At 38.1% G+C, this 23,705-nt stretch overlaps 1 protein-coding gene across 2 annotated transcripts in view; it reads left to right on the forward strand.

Annotated features, from left to right (window-relative positions):
* Window positions 1–23,705, forward strand: part of CCSER1 (coiled-coil serine rich protein 1) — a 768,384-nt gene that overhangs the window by 349,777 nt on the left and 394,902 nt on the right. For both annotated transcript variants that reach the window (XM_081332934.1, XM_081332935.1), the window contains exon 7: window positions 13,767–13,844. In XM_081332934.1, coding sequence (XP_081189060.1) covers window positions 13,767–13,844 — 78 coding nt within the window. The remainder of the gene's footprint in view (window positions 1–13,766; window positions 13,845–23,705) is intronic.

Consider the following 23,705-nt stretch of genomic DNA (forward strand, 5'->3'; position numbering starts at 1 on the left):
CTTTGATTTATTCTCCTTGTTTTATCCCCTAATGATCTTACTTAACACTTCTGTTATGTGGAATAACTGTATTATTTTGCCTTGTACATTAGTAACTGGACAAGCAATAATTACAACTTATAGTTTCAGTATACACTGTTGTCCCTGGGCAGTTTGCCTTTCTGCTGGAGACCACTGTTCATCTGCTCTCTCGCTGTTGAAATTATTCTGCTTTCCAGTTTTTCTATGTTTTTTTCTTAGTAGTACTATTTATTTAATGAACACATCTACTTGCATGTCACGACTCAGTGGTCCATGGTGATAAGGAAATCTTTCCATAATTATCAAGTTAATTTTAGCCATGTAGATGGTTATATTGGCTTCTGCAGTGTCTCACAAGGGGTAACCATAGAGATTCACATCTTTGTAGGAATCCCTAGCCAGTGGTGTAAAAAGATTTGTTTTACTTAAGTCAGATATCAGTGAGCAATGAAGCAGATCAAAATCATAGAACATTCTGTTAGCTGGAAGAGCTTTGGGCAATAACTCCGTGCATATCTTTACAGCATATGCTGCCTTCCTTTCTGTAATTAGAATTTTCTAAAGATGATCAGTCTGGATCAGTGAAGACTGGCCTTGAGGACAGAAGTTCCAGATCTCATGGAGAAGAATGAAAATGAGCGTGATGACAGTCAAATGCAACAAAATTGCCTGACTCCTTTTGAAACTGCACAAATTGTTATGTAGAGGAAAGGGGCAGCATCATTCGAAGTAAATCATATCCCTTACCATGTAAAGAGTAATTCCAGATTATCATTGGCAAGAGCAATCTGCTCCACCTTGTGTACCTTACAGTTGTATACATTTCAATTCACAGGATTCCCCTACTATCAGAGCTTCTAGAAATTAATGTATACAGAGGATGACAAAGCTAAAAAGCTTGTCCAGAGTATAAAAAGAGCAAGTTTGGTCTAGTGGCTAAGGCATCAGCGTAGAAATCAGGAGACTGTGAGTTCTAGTTTTGCCAAGGCGTGAAAGCTGGCTGAATGAGTTTGGGTCAATTACTCTCTCTTAGCCCAAATCACTTCACAAGGTTGTTGTTGTGGGGAAAATAGGAGGAAGGAGTATCGGTGAGTTGTATATGGGAAAAAAAAAGCTTGATAAAAAAAATCAGTAATATTTGTCCTAGTTTTCTTCTGAAATGGCTTTCACGATTCCTGTATTCTATGACATTCCTATTATTATACTGAAAAAGGAAATGTTGAAATACAAGCTGTAAACAGGTTTAACACTCTTATGAAATCATGTTCCCAAATCCAGGAGGGGGAAAAAGAACAGAAAATCCCCTCTGCACTCATACTGTATTGATGATATAATCTCACCTGCTTTGTATTGGTGTTTCACCTGCTGCAATCCTAAATCTTACCCCAAAATTTACACTCTGTATCCCATATGTGACTCTTCATGCCAAGGTGTTTTCAGTTCTGATCTCTCTTTTTTCAAGAGATATGGTATCTTATTCCTAGGTTATTATTGCTACTGGGAAACATTAAAATGTGTTCTGTAAAAGAAATAAACTGGAAAACGAAATCATTTTGCTAAGAAAAATACAGCCGATGAATCCTACTTCTTCAAAGAACTGCTACATTCTGGATTCGACCAGGAGAAACATGTGGTCATTGTTAAACTATGTGTCGATGTTGCTCAGAGCTCCAAATCTATTAAGGATTTATAGCCCTGCTGAACAAGCACCTTCAAGGATTTTTTTTATAACTCTACTTTCATTATACAAGAGCCAATAAGTTTAATGATTAAGACGTAGCACTGACACTGGGAGACCCAAGTGCCTAATTTTCTTTCAGCCTAATTTATCTCACAGGGTTGTTGTTGGGAGAAATAAGGAAGTACTGTGGACATTTTCTTGAATGCCTAACAAAAAACTGAGGCACAAATTAGTAAATAAATAAACTACCCAATATTTAGAATAAGGAGACCATGCTTTATTCCTGCTACTTAATGTTCCCTTTTCTTTTCTTTTATTTGACTCTTATTCTTGTTTTTAAGACCATCTTCTGGAGTTCCCTGGAGATATGTTAGACATATCTCCATATTTTTACAAGCCTTGATTTCAGTTTGGAAGGGGCAAGTGCAGAATATGTTAAGCCTGTCATTTTAATTGATTGAGGTATTTGGTTGTTTGCTACCAAAAACTATTATTAGGTATGTGTTTTGTGGCTTCTCTCGATCAACAGGATCAACTCGGACTTCACCCATCTATAATACATTTCACAAAGCCCAAAGTTTCAGGCACAAGTACAGTACAGAACCTTCTAAAATTTTAATGGATGTTTCAATAATCTAAAAAAGCATAACATTTTTTTAAAAGATACCAAATATGGATTGCTCTGTAACTACTATAGGAAAAGCTGTTTTTTAATCCTATATAAATCTTTTATTGAAGATGTGTTGGCGGTTATGGGTTATCATAATCAATAATTATTTTGAAATTTGGAAAAGTCTTTACCATATCATAGTTTCAGAATTGTAGTATGCAGAAGAATGAATAGCTTTGTCATACATTATCCTCATGTTATGCACTGTAACTATGAAGACTTTGTAGTGACATTTTTCTTGATGCATAGTACAAATATTTAGTCTGCCATATGTCCAGTGTGGGAGGACAAATAACAAATATTTATTCTGGATGCTGGCTATAAAAATAGAGAAATAAACAGAAGCAAACCAGAAATATATCATTCCAGCACTGTCAATAAATTCAATTTCCCATTCAAATGTTTATCTCTTCCTAAGCTAATAAAAGAATCATTTATGGCCCTTACTTGCTGTTTGACAACACATAGCAATATTTAATTCCATTCATTACTGATAAAAATATATAGTCAACATAAAACTTATCTCTTTTTCATAAATAATGCTTTAAAAGTCATAATAGTGAGTTCAAGTAGCATTTGAGAAAACATAAAATAATTCGTGTTTCTTTGTTTAGATATTTTTTTGGTGTTCCATAGCAGTAATACTCTGTATGGTACCTTTTAACATTTTATTTCAAACATATCTGGACGAAGAACATCAAAGGTTTGTACTGCATTTAAAAGATGCTTTAAATATGAAAGTTTTAAATAGTAATTTTTCTTTCTTTTCTTTATTTCTTTTTTTAAATAAAAACAACAGCTTTTTATATTGGTGTTGTTGTTTTGGCTCGTCATGTAGTCAGTCATCATGTAGTTCATATTGGATTTGACATTTATAGCCACCTATCATGGTCTTCCCAAGGACCTGAGATAGACAGATATGGATATATTAAAGGTATTGTTGTAGGATGTAAGCTGTTGAGATGTAAGCTGTTCAAACTAAAATGGCCTTTTGCAAATTTTTCATTACTGGCACATTTTTATAAAGATGTTCCAGTGAATTATTTTGGTAATTGTATCATGGCATTGTTTATAATCAGTTTGTGCAATGCAATCTTCTTGCACGAACTGAAGATTTCTACTTGTTCCAAAGAAAAAAAAGAAGTAAAAATGAATGAGTACAGAGATTGTTATCTGTCAAGCTTGATATGAAATAATTAAACTGTATCTCTATACTGTGAAAATTCTTCTGTCTGTTGGTTTGTAACCTTTAGTTGAATGGAACATTGCATAACAGGGCAATGGTTTTGGAACCAGTGTATCTCAAATAAGCTAATTTACAGCATGTGTCCAAAATTTAGGATCCGTGATTCCCATTGAATTGAAATTTTCTAAAGTTTTGGCCACTTCAGTAATGCCATTCTGCAGTGCTGCCGTAGTCAGCTGCAGTCACGTGATCATCATTTCAAATGCTCCCTGCAACTTCTTACAAGGAGAGTCAGTGGAGAAGCCAGTAGGAAGTCGGAAGTCATTCCATCTCCCAGTGCTTTTTTGCCTGCCTGTGGTCATTCTGTTTCTCTGTTGAGGTAAGGAAATATTGAAATGATGATACAACAGTCACAGGGTGTCTTGCAATAATCAAAACTAATGCTTAGAACTGAAATTTTTATTCAACCTATCCCCAAATCTTCCTTTAAAGATATAGTTCTTCATCAGTTAATATAGTACATACAAACTATGTTCAGAAATAATAGTATCATTATATAAACCATTAGATATATCCTATCACTTCAAAGATATTGTTATCCTGTAGATATTTACAAAGTTGTCTGCAGAATAAAGGTCTCCACATATGAATAAATGTCTCCACATTTATGTGAACACTGTGATGGTAGGAAATACTGTAAAAAGCTGATTTAATTTGATTGATGGTTAGTGACTAATTTGGAACCCTCAGGTGGTAAATATACTGGATATTATAACAGTTAAATAATGTTATTTTGAACAGGCAATGTGAGACTTTTTCAGAAGGTCGTCTTAGTACATTTGTGCTACATCTAATAAACCATTCAACACATGCATGGTTTCAATGTTTAAAGCATCAGCAATAAATTTATAGTCTTGTGTCAAATTTAAGCTGACTATCCTCTTTATTTATTTATCAAATTATATTAAATGACTTATAACAAACTGGGTAGCTCCCAGTCAAAAATTAAAACAGCATAAAAACCATAAAATACATTTGATTACATCGTTGGATATTTCAAATTTCCTGAAATCTTGAAAGGCTAAAATCACTTTTATGTTACTTTAATCATGACTATGTGCGATCTATTAATTTATTTGTCTAACTTTCTAATGTGTCAAATTTTACAGACGTTTTCAGCAAGCTGTAATAAAATCCGTAACTACCCTTTGTTTAGATGAGGAATGTGAGAATTTTTGAAACTGTAGTAATTCAGTCTCCTATTTACACAGACAGCCTTGTAAAGGTGATATATTAAAGCCAGTGTTGAAAATTAGTGATTCAAGCTGTGAACTCAAAATACTTTTGTTGAAATGTTTCATTAATTTGAGGAAATTCACATCAATACAGGGTCTTGGAAACAAAACTGCTAACATATTGATTATTTTTCAGTCTTTTGAGAGATTTGTATGATGAAAAGTGAATAGGATGTAAGATCTTGTTAATTAAATTTGTATGTCAAAAATCATAGCATCAGCAGCATTGGTTTCTAAACCTTTTCTGCTTGACTAGTAATTCTAGTAATATCCATAGAGATTGGTTCAGATGTCATGCTAGACCAGGGGTAGGCAACCTTGGCTCTTTTATGACTCATGGACTTCAACTCCCAGAATTCCTGAGTCAGCTGACTCAGGAATTCTGGGAGTTGAAGTCCATGAGTCATAAAAGAGCCAAGGTTGCCTATCCCTGTGCTAGACCATAATATTTATAACTATATTGCTTTGGATAAATAGTATTGGTTCAAGTATTGACTCAAATAGTATACCTCAAGTAGTAGGTCTTGGATGTCAGGCGTGAATAACCAGACTCCTCATGTGTAAGGTTCAAGCTGACTACTTTATTGTTCCCTGCCTGTTACATAGGATTCTCCTCCAGACTGGGAGCTTTTGGATGGGAAGTATTAAATAAGGCTCTATGGCAGACATGTCAAACTTGCGACATCACGTGATGTTGCACAACATACCAGGACTGTTTTGCCATTGCCAGCAGTGGGGTGGGTGTGGCTTCTGTGTGATGCATCCGGCCCATGGGCTGGCAGTTTGACACCCCTGCTCTATGGCATTTAGGGAAGGTCAGATCTCTACTTCTTGTGTTTATGTAGAGAGTAGGCTAATTCTGTGCTAGAGCCACATCACAACTGGGATAGTTGCTCTCCAACATGGTAGTCCTTGATTTATGACCACAATAACTTCTGTCACTAAGTACAACTATTGTTAAGTGAGTTGCACCCAATTTTTCAATCTTTTTGTCAAGATTACTAAGCAAATCATAGTGGCTATTAAGCAAATCATGCAACTGTTAAACAAATCTAGTTTTCCCCATTGACTTCGATTGTGGAAAACAGCTTGGGAAGGTTGCAAGTGGTAATCCTGGGACCCTGCAACGATTATAAATGCATGCCAATTGCCAAACACCCGAATTCTCATCACATGACCATAGTGAGTGCAGGTTCATGTTCCACCAGGCTCAAGGTTGACTCAGCCTTCCATCCTTCTGAGGTAGGTAAAATGAGGACCCAGATTGTTGGGGGCAATAAGCTGACTTTGTAATAATGCCGCTTGGGGGCCCCCCGAAAGCCCTAATAAGCAGGATTATACATAGAATGAAGGCTATTGCTAAGCACATTGATTTGTGCTTTAGATTGTAAGCCGCCCTGAGTCTTCGGAGAAGGGCGGGATATAAATGGGATTAAAAAAAAATGCAAGTATTGATTGTAAGTTGCTTTTTTTCAGCACTGTCATAACTTTGATTCATAGTAGCCAAACCAACCGCACTTGCGTTTAGTATCAGAGGTAAACCAGTAAAACGGGGATAATTATGGTGCCATGCTAACATGACCCACCTACCTGTTACTGAAAACAGATGGGAAGCAGCCACAGTAAAGAGAAATATGCATGTTGTGTTTAATTTTGTCAGCGTGTGTATAAGTGTGTTAAAATCCTCTATGCATTTTTAACTAGGTTTTTGAGACAAGTGCATGCATCAAGTGTCTGCTACAGTGATATTCGTTGTTGTTGTTTTTTTGTTACCATTAAAAGCTGAAAAAAATACAACAGATTAATTTGCCAATACTGAAGCGAACAGGCCCAGGACATTTCACGGAGCATTAACAATCCATCACCAAACTTAGCAGCAGAAGCATAGTGTTATTGTAGAGAGAAGTATCTACTCAGATGCTTCTAGTGCTAGAATTGAATGCTGATTTTGAAAATGAGTATTTTCAAGTAATTTTGAGTTTATATGAACAATATTTTCAGATATTCTATGGATGTTTCCTTATCTCAAATTATAATATGCATACTGCTGACTGCTCAGAAGTGTGAGGTTTTAAGTTAATCATCTCCAAAGTATTATTCTCTCTTCTGTTATTCACATGAAACATTTCTCTAAGCTGGAACGATGATTTGTACAAATGTTTAAGTGGAAACTTAAAATCCTTTACTTTACCACAAACATTATGCTATTAGAAATCTTGGCAGTGACTTTATCTTATTTCTGTTCCTTGTTGGATTTTTTAAAAAAATTGTTATTGTGCTACCAAGTCAGGTCTAATAAAATACTAATTGATTTTAAAATGAGAACATATGAATAGCTTAGTTGGTTATAGAGGCATAATCACATTTTAAAGTGGAAATAAATTCATTTTGCTGAACATATAGCCATACATGAAATCCATGTTCTTTCATATTAATCCTATCTATCATTTTTAGATTCAAAATGTAACAGTATTTAGAAATCTGCTAGTATATCTGAATAAATGAATATGCTTTTTAAAAATACAACACTTTTTTCCTCAAATTAGTAAGTCATATATTGAACTATCAATAACAATTTTTAAGCAATGCAATCTGTGTAGATTTCAAGGCACAGTTAATTGGAAAGAATACAACTGAACTCATGATACTTTGAATAATTGTAATTGACATCAATGTCAGGCTTTTCACCCATATCTAAATTTAAAACTCAACGTGTTAAAGTTAATTTTTATTATGAATCTTCACTTAATATTTTTTTCCTTTAGGCCACGTTAAACATGCAGTTACTCACACACAAACATACGCACAGAGAGAGAGAGAGAGAGAGAGAGAAAGAGAGAGAGAGAGAGAGAGAGAGAGAATGTGATATACTTTTTATTTTGCATAGTTTTATATTAAAGTTAATAAATTAAATTCTGTATGTTTCTACATGTCAAAAGTAATATAGCCTCCCTTAATTGAAGAAGGAGATGTCACATAAAAGGTTATGTTTTGTTTTGGAGCTTTCAGAAAGGAATTAATATCCTTGAGTTGCCATGCATTCTACCAAAGCTTTTTACAAGCTATTTTACACATCTTAAATGTGACTGCAATTATCCTCACTGCTTCATCTACTCTCCAAAGACCTCTTTGTGATTTCACTATGGAACCATTTTGACAGGACATTTTAACTTACTTAGCTGCAGAGCTCCAAGTTCGCAATTCCTATTCCTTGAATATGTTCTCAGTGAATAGAATCTTATTAGACATCAATATGTGATGTTTTTAACTTGGATGCTTTAGAAGAAATTGTCTTTCAGACATGGGTTTCCACAGATTGCAAAGAGAGGACCACTTCCATACATAACAAGTAACTTTATGATTTCAATATGCCACTAGCATGCACTATGGATTACACATAATTTATGTTTTAACTTCATGGTGTATTTATTTATTTATTATTTATTGGGACTTATATGCCGCCCTATCTCCCGAAGGACTCAGGGTGGCTAACAACAATAAAATACAATAATACAAAAGTTAAAAAGAAATTAAATTAATAGCCCCAGTAGAATAAATTAAAATTAAAATTAAGTTAAAATTAAAAACATAATTAAAATCCCTGTCAGTCCAGGTCAGCCTGATGGAAAAGGAGTATTTTGAGGCCACGGCGAAAGGACCGGAGATCCGGGGCCATCCGAAGCTCAAGGGGGAGTTGGTTCCATAGGGCTGGCGCTCCCACAGAGAAGGCCCTCCCCCTGGGGGTCGCCAGCCAACATTGTCTAGCCGACAGCACCCTGAAAAGGCCCTCTCTGTGTGAGCACACTGGGCGATGGGAAGTCGTTCCCGGCAGCAGACAGTCCTGCAAGTATCCCGGTCCTAAGCCATGTAGGGCTTTAAAGGTAAGTACCAGCACCTTAAATCTCACCCGGAGGACAACCGGTAACCAATGCAGCTCAACTAATGTATGGTGTCATTGTGGTTTTTGTCTGGTATTATGTTTTCAAACTATCAATGACAGTCTAATTGTATGAAAGGGTATCAATTCAAGCACTTATTCTTCTGTTATCTGCTGTACAAATTTTATGAACAAATTAACACAAGTCAGTTGCTGTTTTACAGGGTAGCAATGAATGCATCACATTTATAATACTTAAAACATTTCTTTTGAAATTCATTAAGGAAACATTTTCTAGATCAATGTAGTTATGAAGCATAATCGATCAAGTCAAATTATTTCAGCGCTTTCCAATAAAAAGAACCACCACAGCAAACACCTATTTGACCATGTTGTTATTGAACACCAAGCCTTTTGATTTAGCATATGGTAATGATTCTTCCGGTGAGGCTTAATTCTATTTTTTAAAAACTTCTTTTCTCCCATCACCATGGAATTTTTTTATTTTATTTTTATTCATTTATTAAATTTTATGCCACCCATCTCCCCTACACGTTGACTCTGGATGGTTTTGTTAGATTGCTCTTTTTTTTCTTGTTATACCATTGTTTAAACAATATTGGGAATTGCAATACTGCTCACTGGCTCTTGCTGGAACAACATCTATTTTATCGATCTACGGGAAGCTTACAATCATAAAAGATAAAAATATGTGTATATTAAAAACAAATTAATAACCGCAAACACAGTGATTCAGTTACAGATGGAGGAAGAGAGGGCAGGGTGGGGAGAGGTGGGATCTGTTGTTAATCAACCACCTCACTGAGGCGTTCCCTCATTGGGTCCCCGAGCTAACTGGCAGAGCCAGGTCTTCAGGCTCTTACAAGAGGTCAGGAGGATTGTGGCCAACCTCACATTGCAGGGGTAAGATGTTCCAAAGAACAGGTATAACCCTTATAAAGTCAAAATAAATAAATGGAAAATTGGATTTGGATCCCATTTTACTTCAGGATTTGCACAATTTGCCATATTTATCAATATCCATATCAGTTTGCTTGCTTGTTGGTTTGTATTGCTTGTTTTCCCTATTTTGGAGAGAAGATTTTATCAATATTAGCATTATTACCCCACTGAGTCATAAACGTACTGGTTCCTTTAGCACTATGAAAATGCCTGAAGAGATCCAGTATTTTTGTGCCTCATTATTTGTTGCTTCACATTTCTTTTCTTTGGTTCTTTCTTTGTGGACAAATCAGAGTTACATTACATACTATTCTAAAGATATTGCAAAGTGGCAAATAAAGAGAAATTTCCTGACAGAACAATTAATCAGTGTCACCAGAAGTTGTGGGTGCTCCAACACTGGATGATTTTAAGAAGAGATTGGATAACAATTTGTATGAAATATATAGGGTTTCCTGCTTGAGCAGGGGGTTGGACTAGATAACCTCCAAGGTCCCTTCCAACTCTGTTTATTATTCTGTTATTCTGTGGCAACACTGAAGCAATACAATTATTTGTTGACAACTTCAAGGTCTATAATGCCAGTAATGAGACCTGTTCTAAAGGAGCAAAGCTGATTGATAAATACTCTGCTGTTAATTTTAAGAAGAGTGATGGTAGTGATGGAAAATGTAATCACTCCTTCCTTCCTTCCTTCCTCCCTCCCTCCCTCCCTCCCTCCCTCCCTCCCTCTCATCCATCCATCCCACTATATTTTTTGTCTGATATTTCTTACACTTTTTGAGTTGGATGGAATCAGTACATGATTTGGTAGACAAACTTTTCTGATTTATATATTGTCATGTAAAATCACTCCAAGTGGGTTGGTCAACCACTAAATGGAGACTAAAGGAGTATCAGTGAGTATTTTCAATCCATGGATGTAATCAGTATATCCTCCTCCTCCACACACTTTCACAACTCCTGAAGGGGAGATGTAAAAAATTTGGGGGCCAGCAATAAAGCAAATAAAATATATCATAAAAATAAAGGATCACTACAGCCAGCTCTTTTACTGATCTTTTAGTACAAAGAATCCAAAATTCTGACTTGTTTATTAAGCTGTATCACATTTACTAAGTGTAATTCAACTTCTAGACTGTAAACCTCAACTCAACATAGTGGCAATGAAACAGTGGAAGCAATCACCCTGAAAATAAGTTGGTGATTCACTCCTCTGCTTTTAAATAACCATAAAATATACAGATTGTCTTCTCCTTTCTTTAATTATCAAGATTTATTTGTTCTGTTGCTTCTAATGCCCACCAAAAATACTTTCCATCAGCATTAAATTCTTGGATCAATAAATTTGGATAGTGATCTTGAGGAAAGTCAGTATTCACTATTGCAGAACTTCTCTGGCTGAGAAGCAGTGGTTGTAGAGAAAATTAAGCATTGCGAGAGCTGGGATACTGTACATATTTTTAATCAAAGCTTTTTAGAGCCATTGGTAGGTCTTCTTTCAATACAACAGTAAGCAGCTTGAACAATTCTCTTCTATGAGTGATGACACAGGCTGTCAAATTTCACAAAGAATACTGTAGCTGACATATCTGGAGATGTTTCTGAATTTAAAAAGTCCTTTAAATGTTGGTGATTCAGACAGCCTAGATAGTATATGTACAAAAGGTAATCTCTCAGCCACATCTTATATCTGACAATTTCAATATATTCACAGTTGGCTGGATCCAAAAATTTACTTACTGGAATCATGTAATAACTGACTCTATTTTGTACTGTGTTTTGATAAATCTATTTGGAGCTTGACCAGGGGCTCATATTAACAGCAGTCTTACATTGTTTGTCATTGCTACACCCTTTTTCTCTTTTGGCAATGGTGCTAAATGGGGACCTGTTGAGATAGCAGTGATGATTAGCTTTGATTGCTGGATTCCCCTGCTACTTTCCTTTCTGTACTTGTGACAGGATAGCTGGCACCATTCTTGTAATTTTTTGTGGACAGATCTTTGAGGACACATGGTTTCTATTTAGAATTTTTTTTTATAAATCACTTTGTTTTGGGTGGAAATTTGCCAGTTTTTACAAAAGACTGTAGACAAATTGATTGTTCTTGCTTTCATTTGACAGAAGGTTTGTCAACATACCCAAGTATTTCATTCCACCAGTTTGGCAGTGGATGAAAGTATTTTGCCAGTTCACCAGTGAACATTATTTTAAGGAGTAAAATGAAATAATAGCAAATCACCTGTTTCATTGTGGAGTGAAGAAAGACCACTATTCAGTGGACCTCATGAATTTTATACATCATGCTAAACGATAATCCATGGTTTATAAACCAAAGGCGTTTGGGTTTTATTAGTCATGCATGTACAGCCCCACGTGAACCATATCTGAGCCTATATCTGTCATCTGTAGTTCATATTTTGCTAAGCAGACCAAGAGTTGTGCATGAACATCCATGAAGCTTTCTCCATTCTCTTAAGAAAGTGCTAGGTTGAGAGGCCCTATTTCAATGGTTATTCAGTTTTATTCTTATTTGGAACTGTTTTCTGGTAACTGAGAAACTCAGCACTTCTGCTTTCCTCTTGGGCTCTTCTGTTGCTGTCCAATAAGAAGCTGATCTTTTTGACCACAGCATTTTGCATTATATAGTTCACTAGCATTTTTGTTAATAATTGTTCCCACTGGGACTGTTAAGGATGCTTACATACCTGTGTTGCTCAGGATATTGTTTTGAAGATCTTATTCATTATTTAGTGGAAGTGGTCCTGAAGGTGTCTGTTAAAAAGCATCGTGGAAAAATTGGCAAAACAAATACTGGGTAGATTGCACACTTGCTGTTGCTATAAACAGGGTGTTATTTCTTGTGGTATGAAATTTCCCCAACATTAAATAAAGCACTGATTGGGTGTGAAGGTGAGGTCTACCAAATTCAATGGATTTTGCAATGGAATGCAAAAGATGCTGCCTAGGAAACCAGCAAACAAAAGGAGCAGGATCCTGCAGATGCTTAATGGTCAGAGAAAGACTTAGGAAAGATATGTCCTTATGGAACGAGCAGTTAAAAGGGGAGGGTGTGAGGTTTGTATTTTTCAGATTCTGTTAATGGAGGCTTACAATAAAGTAGATTTAGTCCAGCTAGCTGTGTTTCCTGTCTAGTCTACCCAGGGAGAACAAAAGATTCCTACAACTAGTTCTGAATAGGATTATCCTTCTATAGATGGAGATGGTGTGGAGTGTGGGGATCTGCCTCAGCTCTCAGCAACTTCTTGAAGAGTTGGTGACAGCAATGTATGGGAGGACCTTTGCACAAGTTCATCGTATATGCCATTACATCTGTTTCTGGATTGGGAGACTTACTCATTAACCCATGGCTTGGACATCTCTCATTGGCATTACTGCCAAGACTCTCTACATGGGGCTGCCCTTGAAAAATACTCAGAAGCTGAACAGGTCAAGAATGTAGCAATGCATGTTACAAGTTATATAGCATTGCCATGGGTGAACTGCCATAATTACCAGAAGGCTTCCAGATGCAATATAAGGTGCTTGCCATCATCTATAAAGCTGTACAAGACACAGGGTCTTTTTGTGGGACCATGTCCCATATATAGTTGGGATGCTTTGCAACACAAGAAATAACTTCTAATGATCTCTGTCCATTTTTCAAACTCTGACAGTATCATGTTCTGGATGGGCAAATTAAACAGGGCTTAAAAGTTTCATGGGATGCAGGAAGTATGCCTTCTGTTGCAACCTCTGCCCTATGGAACTGTATCCTCAAGATTCCAGTGGCTCTGAGCCTAACAGACTAAGAATGCTTTAAAGACCTGGTTCTTTTCCCAGGCACCAGAAGAGGATAGTATATGAGCCTTTTGTGATGACACAAGGTCTGTACTTTTCCCCATGTATGCTTTATTATCTTATTTTGATACTGCAAAGTTTTTAACCCTTAGTGAATGGGTTCTTGATGAATGGGTAGCCATAGAAAATAAGTGGGTGACTGACTGACTGTATAGCAATAATAATAATATGTCCTAGGCTAAATCTAGATTTTCTTTGATTTATCTTAGAGCACAGATATGAGTCCTGCCACAAGTACCAACTCACTTCCTGTTAGCCCACTTACCGAAGAGCCGCTGCCATTTAAGGTAAATCTATTTAATCAATATCATCATTATCATCATTATCAATCATCATCATAGTTTAATCTAGTATTTGTTTTAAAGATGGACACACTCTTTAAATGTCATCACTACTGCTACATTTTGACTTATACTCAAAATGATGAATGAAGTGGTGAAAGAAAACTTTCATAATTTCACAGCTACACATAGACATGGATTTGTGTGTGAGAGAGTGCATTCATATTAGCACAGTAGTGCTGACTAATATACTCAACCGGAAGGCATGTATTTGTCACTACTGTGTACGTGGAGCTGTGTGCATAGAGGAAGCTTAATCTAAAATCATATTTTATACATGACAACCAAGGCAATCCTGACTTCTGTCATAATATGAATACAGAGATATATTATTGCAGTCATGTTAACAAGGCAAAGTGATAATACCACAATTAATTCCAATTCCTATTTTTATTTATTCATTTATATCCCACCTTTATTATTTTTGTAAATAAATCAAGGCAGTGAATATACCTAATATTACTTCCTCCTACTTTCCCCACAACAATTCTATGTTGACAGGGATTGAGTGCCCCAAAATCACCCACCTGGCTTTAATCTTTAAAGTAGGATTAGAACCCACAATCTCGCAATTTCTAGCCTTGTGGCTTAACAACTAAATCAATCTCAGTATGATGTCCCAGTTGCTGGTTCCAGAGCTTTTGTCTTCAAGTGCATATTATATTAGTGGTTTTTTTAAAACAAAAATAATAATATTAAACCTAAAAAAATCCAATCCTTTTTAAATTGCTTTATGACTTGAGGGATGCCTGGTATATTTATCCTTATAGTTGAAAAATGGTTCTGATCCAGGAACTCTATCTGAGAATACTTGTCACTTTGCTAGACAATGGAGATCTGGGCATTTCCAGTCTGTGTCTTTTGGGTACCAAATATTTTTACTTATCACATTTATATGTTTCCTTTTTTTTCCTACAAACTCTCCTCAAGTTAGTGTCATGTTGTTTCAGTGAACATTTGCTCCCAAGCACTGGCACAAAAATATATTGAGTTGGAGAGGAAGGGAGGGAAAGAAGGAAAGAAGGAAATAAATTATTTGAAGGCAAAGAGAAGTCTGCTGTTTGCTGTTCTAAGACAGAAAAGGAAAGGTTTTAAAAATCAAAATCAAATGTGTTTTCATTGTAGCCTCAATGGCCATTTTAAGACTTAACTGTTTTTGAACAAAATGTGTCTTTTCCTAAAAAAAAAAAAACTAGGGTCAGGCTCCAGGGAGAGTCAGATATATCTCTGAGAGCCAGCACCATTAAGTGGAAATAAAAATAATATAGAATGCAACAGTTTTTCTTATTGCTTTCCTACTCGCTCCAGGAGAGAACAATATTGTCTCAGCAGTAACGTGATAGAATGATTTGATATGCAATAACCCTTTCCAAATACTGTCAGTCTGTAATATTGGGTTCTGATGACAAGAGGCATATTACTCTGACCAACACAGCTGTGATGCTTCCCATCTTCCTGTTTGCTTGAAGTGAACACAAGTGTTTAAATTTATAATTTGGTTTGCTGGGGCAGTGTTGAAAATGGTCATGTCACTAAACAGGATACAAGAATGGATCTCTGGGAGAACGGACGGCCTTTTTAGAATTCAGTGTTGAATCTGAAGCAATCCAAAGCTATCTTTTCAGAAGAATACATTCTTAAGGGCGAAAGTGACATTTTGTGGATTTTACAATGCCCTTTTCTGTTCCAGAGAAAAGATTGTGTGCACTAGTTACATAATGTTATTCAGTCTTTCTTTCTTCTTCTTTATACAATTTGTTATTTCTTCTTGTGAGGAGTCCTTGGTGCTCTCTGAGCTTGGTTGTTTTCTAGTAGGCGTTTCATTACCCAAATGAGGTAGCATCATCAGTGCTAGCAAGGAGTGCTGTTGGCTGTCAGTTTATATTCTGGTGGCTTGTTTGTCAGTGCTGGTGGTTGTTGGTCTTAGAAATTCTTTGGTTGGGCTGTTTACTAATGGCTTCTTTGGCAGTTTCTTGATTGGGTTTTTGTTTACTTGATTGTTGGTCTGATATTAACTTTTGAGTTATTCTATGCTGATCTGGGTGCTGACTGCTGTTGGCTTTTTTTGTTCCTTTTTGGGCTTTTGCATAGTCTATAGGTTCCCCCACACATGCATGCTAGTCGTTTCCGACTCTAGGGTCCGGTGCTCATCTCCATTTCAAAGCCGAAGAGCCAGCGCTTGTCCGAGGACGTCTCCGTGGTCATGTGGCCGGCATGACTAGACGCCAAAGGCGCACGGAATGCTGTTACCTTCCCACCGCAGTGGTCCCTATTTTTCTACTTGCATTTTTACGTGCTTTCGAACTGCTAGGTTGGCAGAAGCTGGGACGAGTAACAGGCGCTCACTCTGCTACGCGGCACTTGGGATTCGACCCGCCAAACTGCCGACCTTTCAATTGACAAGCTCAGCGTCCTAACCCACTGAGCCACCGCGTCCCTTTTGCATAGTCTATAGATGCTGTTAATGTCTATGCGTCTATTGACTGATTTGTCAGAGTGACAGGCTTCTAGAAATTCCTTGATATTTTTAGACTTGGCTTGGTCTAGGATGGTCACATTTTCTCAATTGAAACTCTGATTAAATCTGTCTATACAGTATGTTGTGAAATTAAAGAATTTTCATCATGTATTCTGCCTGCTAGTTGGTGTTCATGGATGTGTTCTGCCAATCTTCTGCCTGTTTGTACTACTGTACATAGCGGTTGTTGCAGTTCTTACACTGAATGTTGTAGATGACTCCTAGAAATTCCTTGATATTTTTAGACTTGGCTTGGCATAGGATGGTCACATTTTCTCAGTTGAAACTCTGATTAAATCTGTCTATATGTTGTGAAATTAAAGAATTTTCATCATGTATTCTGCCTGCTAGTTGGTGTTCATGGATGCGTTCTGCCAATCTTCTGCCTGTTTGTACTACTGTACATAGCAGTTGTTGCAGTTCTTACACTGAATGTTGTAGATGACTCCTGTTTTTTTTTCTTCTAGGATTGTTGGGTCTTTTGGTCTGCTTAGAATGTCTTGAAGGCCTTTAGTTGGCTTGTGTGCAACGCTGATCCATGTGGTTGTAATAGTCTGTTGGTGATTTCTGAGATACCTTGAACATTTCTGTTTCTTCCCTCGTAACCCTAATCATGCCAAACCAGCTTTTAATTATTAAATGTTTGCTTGCACTCAGGTTTCCTTTCACCTGCAAATCTGCCTTATACCAAAAGCTGAACACGCTTACAGATTACAAGTAAACTAAGTGGAAGCTATTTTTTATTTATTCTTTTAATAATTGTATTAAAAAGTGTTTTTAAAAAAACAGATTAAAAAAACGAATGGAAGTTAATGCAGAACAAGGAAGGAAAAAGAAAGAAATCAAAAAGAAGGCTAAGTGTGCAAGAGAGAAAGAAAAAAAGAATAATATAAAGAAAGAAAAATATACAAAGAAGTGGCTTCCAATCTTTACAGTGGTTATAAGTTCAATTATAAATCTATTTCTTTCTCTAAAGTTAAATCAGAATAACTGTCCAAATCCCTACTCTAGCAAGGGACCCTGTACCATTTGGAAAATATGCTGACCCCATCTTCTTTGCGGCAGCCCTTCAAACATTGGAACACTGCTATCGTGTCATCCCTAATCCTGACATCACGACTCTCTTCTTTCTGTAATCATCCTATGTAATCATCAAAGCCATGAATTATAAGTTCTTCCTGTTTTATGCAAAAATCCCATGAGGGGTTTCCAATCTACAATACTGTAAAGGAAGATATGATGTTTTCTCTAGTCAAGAAAATCAGTTTGGCCTTGCAGCCACTTTTAGAGTGCAAACATCTTGGCATTTAGACTAGGAGGGTAAATGAGCTCTGGTTTGTGTGTGTGTCTGTGTGTGTGTGTGTGTGTGTACACTGGCAATCTTGACTGTGATCTTGGACATGATGGATTGGATTGGGTACACTGTTGTTTTTAACTTTGCATGTTGTATGGAGTCACTGTATAGAGATGGATAGCCATATAAATTGTGCAATAAATAAATATGTAAAGGGCTCTGTGTAATGTTAGTTTGTCCTATATCATTCTATTTAAATTTGGAACAAGTTGGTGTGTTTATCTGCACATCATAAAATTGTTTGGCTTATATTAATCCCATATAAATTAAATAAGAATCCAGGTAGGTAAACAATTTATATTCACAGTCTATCCATCCCAACATAGTGAGCATAGATTTTGCAGACTTTGGCAATCCTCCTATTCTACAGAGTATTTGTTCCCAAGACAGATCAGCTGTTCTGCTGTTAAGGCCTTGCCACTTTCCAAGGCTTGTTAAATCCCATAGGCTGATGTAAAAGTGAAACATCTGCCATTACCTAGAATTGAACTCTCAACCTTTCAAGTGGGAAGGTTGCAGAATGAGAGGTGCAGAATGTTTTGAGACCAAGGGTCCTTGAGTAGAATGTGGGGGCTATGTGTCAAAAAGTAGGCGAAGAAGCAGCTAGAATTAAAATAAACATATTTGATGTGACTTAATTTTAGATGAAACAGAAATGAATTCTATGTTGAACTGAGTGGTGGCCTAGTGGGAGAGTTCAATCTTGGGAGGAGGCACAAAGAAAAAAAATATCTGCTGCCAATTCTGTGTAGATGTTTGGAAGGACAGCCAACCAGTAAAACGTTAAGCTCCATCCAGTCTCTCACCCCCAGACACTACCCCGAATTAAGATACTACAGGGTTGCAAAAAATGAAATCTACCTTATTAGTGTGGTTACATCTCATGCAATTAAGAATGTTTTACTTCCAGAGGTCCTTATCACTGCTTACTTTCCTTGCCCTCTGCTACTGATTTAAACTTACTTGCCAGCCTGGCCTCCTAACTGGCAGTTGCTTTCAGGGTTATTACCACAATAAATCAATCAAGCTAATCTTGTATTTGTAAAGCCAATCCACGTTTAGGCCACAAAAGTAAACTGACTGGAAAAATAACATCTGAAGCAATAAAATGAATTGAAATGTCAAGAGCTGAATAAAGTCAAAAGCTGAAAATTTCAAGATAGCAAGGATTCTGATAAGATGAGAGTGATGGACAACCTTCTCAAATTGTTCCTTGTTAGATTTAAATACTGCCTTTTTTCCAGGAGACAGCTAGCTAGAGATTAGATTAGATTAGATTAGATTAGATTAGATTAGATTAGATTAGATTAGATTAGATTAGATAGATAGATAGATAGATAGATAGATAGATAGATAGATAGATAGATAGATGATAGATATTTTCTCTTCTTCCTCTTCAATACTCTGTGGAATATGTTGGGTTAAGAAGGAGGCACCAAGTGAGCTTCTCTGGCTGAAGGTGGACCAAACCTGTTCTCCCTGGTCCTAATCCAACACCTTAAGCACTATAGGACTCTGCTTCCAGTGACTTTGCCACACCAAGACCGCTCCCTAAACACCAGAAGTTCTGCCTTTACTAAGCACAGCTGACTTTGAAGGGGTGACTCAGCACAATATACCCAAGTAGTCTGGCCTAGTTCTTTTTGCACATACTACTAATTTGTCATTCAGGAAGGGTGACAAAAGATGAAAGGAGATAGAAGAGTAGAATGTTCAAACAGAATGTAAGCATTAGAGATTTGCAACTATCTGAACTTTCCAACCCCTGATATTCCCAATGGTCATTGTGTTCTTTAACAAGTGGGAACTCTGAATATGTTTTGCCACATACTGTATTCTTACCACCTCCAGAGACTCAACCTTTATGCAAAAGTTTACAATGTCTAGAAATTTTGGTATAATAAGCAATGCAAATTCTGGTGTAAAACCAAAGGTATATGTGAACATTCAAGGAAAAAAGAATATTTAAAGTATCATATATTTTCCAGTATTTCTTAAGAGTAATTTTTTATCCGTCATGTGCGCTGAAAGGTTTTGAGATCTTAGGAGATTTCTCCTTTCTGCATGGAAGGAAGAGAGAAATGGCTTTAGGAGATGGGCTAAACAGCTTACTATGTCAGAAAATCACAGAGCAGATGTGTGTTTGAAGTACAAGGGGATGCAGATTATCCTTACTATCTGTACAATGCAGCAGAATTCAGAATAGTGCTTTGTGAATCAGACCTGTAGATTTAGCACAGGAGATGAGGAAATAAAGTTGCTGGATGCCACCACCTACTGTCCTGCCCTTTTCATCCGTGCCTAAGGAATCCTTCAAGACTGATATATGCCATTGTCTTTTAACTGCAGAAGTTAGATATACACCTGTCCTGCCTGCTTTCCAAATTCATGAAAGGGATGGCACTGTAAATCTGTGTGGTTCTGATTTATGCTTTGTTCATGATAGGTTATTTACTTGGATGACAAAGTTTTATAATCCCTCCTAGCCAATGAAACTTAATTTTCCAAAACTCCTGCTGTTGTTAGCTCAGAAATCAATGCAGAAGGAGGAGAGGAGGAGGAGGAGAACCTGAACAAGGCATTATATCAACCCTGAACCACACTTACTTGCTATATTATGGATATAGTTATTTATAAACAATGAAGGTGGGATAAAAATAAATAGTTACTTTCTATACTTTTATGTTAAGGGACGCAGTGGCTCAGTGGGTTAGGACGCTGAGCTTGTCGATCAGAAGATCGGCAGTTTGGCGGGTCGAATCCCAAGTGCCGCATAACAGAGTGAGCACCTGTTACTCGTCCCAGCTTCTGCCCACCTAGCAGTTTCGAAAGCACGTAAAAATGCAAGTAGAAAAATAGGGACCACTATGGTGGGAAGGTAACAGCATTCCGTGCGCCTTTGGCGTCTAGTCATGCCGGCCACATGACCACGGAGATGTCCTCAGACAAGCGCTGGCTCTTTGGCTTTGAAACGGAGATGAGCACCGGCCCCTAGAGTCGGAAACGACTAGCACGCATGTGCGGGGGAACCTTTACCTTTACCTTTATACTTTTATGCTGCCAGTAACAGAAGTTATTTGGCCAGTCAACCTGAGCAGTTTTTGCTACTCAGATCTACTCAGTTCTATAGTAACATAAAGGTAAAGGTAAAGGTGCTCATCTCCATTTCAAAGCCGAAGAGCCAGCGCTTGTCCGAGGATGTCTCTGTGGTCATGTGGCCGGCATGACTAGACGCCAAAGGTGCACGGAACACTGTTACCTTCCCACCGTAGTGGTCCCAATTTTTCTACTTGCATTTTTACATGCTTTCGAACTGCTAGGTTGGCAGAAGCTGGGACGAGTAACAGGCGCTCACTCTGTTACGCGGCACTCGGGATTTGACCCGCCAAACTGCCGACCATCTGGTCGACAAGCTCAGCGTCCCACCCCACTGAGCCACTGCGTCCCTTCTTATAGTAACATAGTGCATTTTAAAAACTTAATTTGAAAGCTTACAAATGCCCTCTTCTCGTTACGTTCTTGAATAAATGTTCAGCCACAATGAATGAGATGAATGGATCTGTGTATTTCTAGGTTCCCATATTGGTATCTGGAAGTTGCCAGTAGGTCCATAATGCTTCCTGTGATTTCCAGCAGGCTTTCTGCCTTACTTGATGTTTTGACTTCTAAATAAATAAAGGTCACAGCAATACTCTTTTCATTCCCAATGAGTCCAAGTCATTTTTCATTCTTAAGTCAATTTAAACCCAACATCTATGTCAGTTACAGAGTGACATTTATTATCATACATATAATTTCCTTATATAGGTTTTATGTGCAATCATCTCTTAGTCTGGGAAGAGTGGAATAATAGCCTCAAGTAACTTGTTAGAAGTACTGATTTTTAATGAATAGCCATAAAAAGCCATTCTCCAAAGTTTCTTAAATTAAAAGAAAAAGAAAACATTTTTTTCCTGATCCCAGGAAATAACAGATTATTTGAGGTGTTATAGATGGTTATTGCATTCATGCTCCCATATATTTTGAAGCAAATTTGGGAGATCAGATCTGAAGTGCTGCACACCTATTAACAATTAAGTGATTCTTAATGAAGGAGCTTTTTCTGAATATTCTCACCGTATCTAACTTTTGGCTAGGGGTGTCAAACTCAATTTCATTGAGGGCCGCATCAGCATTGTGGTTGCCCTCAAGGGGCCAGGTGAGTGTGGCCTGGGTGGGCGTGGCCTACTGGGTGGGTGTGGCTAGAGTGCGTATGGCCTATTGGGTGGGCGTGGCCAGCTCTACATCGTTCGCATCAAGGGTGCCTATGGGGGCCTGGGCAGGAGTGGGACAGATCTGAGGGTCTCTGGCAGAAGGAGGGTCTCTGGGCCAGGGCCAAGGCAGTGGGGGCCGTTCCCTCACTGTTTCCAGGATGGCTTCGCGGGCCACATGAAAGCACTTCACAGGCCGGATCCGGCCCCCGGGCCTTGTGTTTGACATGTCTGGGCTAGGGGTTGAGTTCATACTGCACACGTAAAGTATAGATGGTACCTGGCTCAATAGTAGTGACTGTGAGAGGGATCTTGGAGTGTGTGTCAGGCGTCTTTGAATTAGTGTTCTGTTGACAAAGGTCTGGGAACTAAAACATATGAAGAATGGTTGCAGGATTTGGGTTTGGCTAATCTAGAGAAAAGAAGGACTTGGTGGGGGGAACACGATAGCAGTATTCCAGTATTTGAGGGGCTGCCGCACAGAAGAGGGGATCAACTTATTTTCCAAAGCACCAGAGGGCAGGACAAGAAACAAGGGATGGAAACTAATCAAGGAGAGAAGCAACGTGGAATTAAGGAGAAACTTCCTAACAGTGAGATCAATTAACCAGTGGAGCACCTTGCCTTCAAAAGTTGTAGGTGCTTCATCACTGGCAGTTTTTAAGAAGAGACTGGACAATCGCTTGTCTGAAATGATATAGGGCAGTGATGGCAAACCTTTTAGAGACCGAGTGCCCAAAACCGCCCCACCCGTCCCACTCCCTGCCCTGCCTGCCTGCAGGGCCACTCACTGCCTCCACAGCCCACCACAGCAGATTGCCATGATGGCCATGCCCTTCACCTATGCCCCGCAGCATCATCTGTGCGTGACGGGGCGCAAGGGCGGAGTCTTGTCCCTGCTGCCCGGCTGCCATGTCCTTGACTGCCGTGTTCCGTGCGGGCCATGCCTGGGGGCGACTCTCCTCCAGGGGGGCTGCTGGTGAGGAGGGGGCCACGGGGGTAGGTGGGGCTGGGCTGACAGCATGCATGCTCACAGAGAGGGCTCTGAGTACTGCTTCTGGCACGTGCGCCATAGGTTCGCCACCACTGATATAGGGTCTCTTGCTTGAGCAGGGGATTGGACTAGAAGACCTCCAAGGTCCCTTCCAGCTGTATTCTGACTGACAACTGCCTGGACAAGTCCCCCAGTTTTCTTGGCAAGGTTTTCAGAAGTGCTTTGCCATTCTTCTGTTGACTTTCACCTCAGGAACATCTCTTCTACAGGTGAAGCAGGAGTTAGCCAGCATACTGGGACCCTTTTTGCCTTAGTATCCTTTAATGTTTGGAATGTGCTGGTGAAATTTCTCACCTTGCTTGTTAGTGAATCCCCCAAGATTCACATGGAAGAAATCCAAGCAAGAGTCCAAAAAAAAAATATGAACTTTTCAATGACATGTTACGTCCCCTAGGTTGACACAACTTCAGGAGATCACTCTCATTTTCAGATTTTCCAGATAACTTTCTGGTTTATAATTTACACCCCCTCCCAAATTATGCAGATATTTTCTTTTGAAATATTGCTATACCAATTTTTAAACTTCTTCTACGTGCATATTTCTTAAATTTGCCATCTTCATGAATTCTCTTGTTTGAGGGACTACAAAAGCACTTTCTTTAATCTTAGCATCATGAATCCTGGAAATTTA

This window comes from Vipera berus (genome assembly GCF_964194415.1).
Source record: "Vipera berus genome assembly, chromosome: 7".
Lineage (NCBI taxonomy): Eukaryota > Metazoa > Chordata > Lepidosauria > Squamata > Viperidae > Vipera > Vipera berus.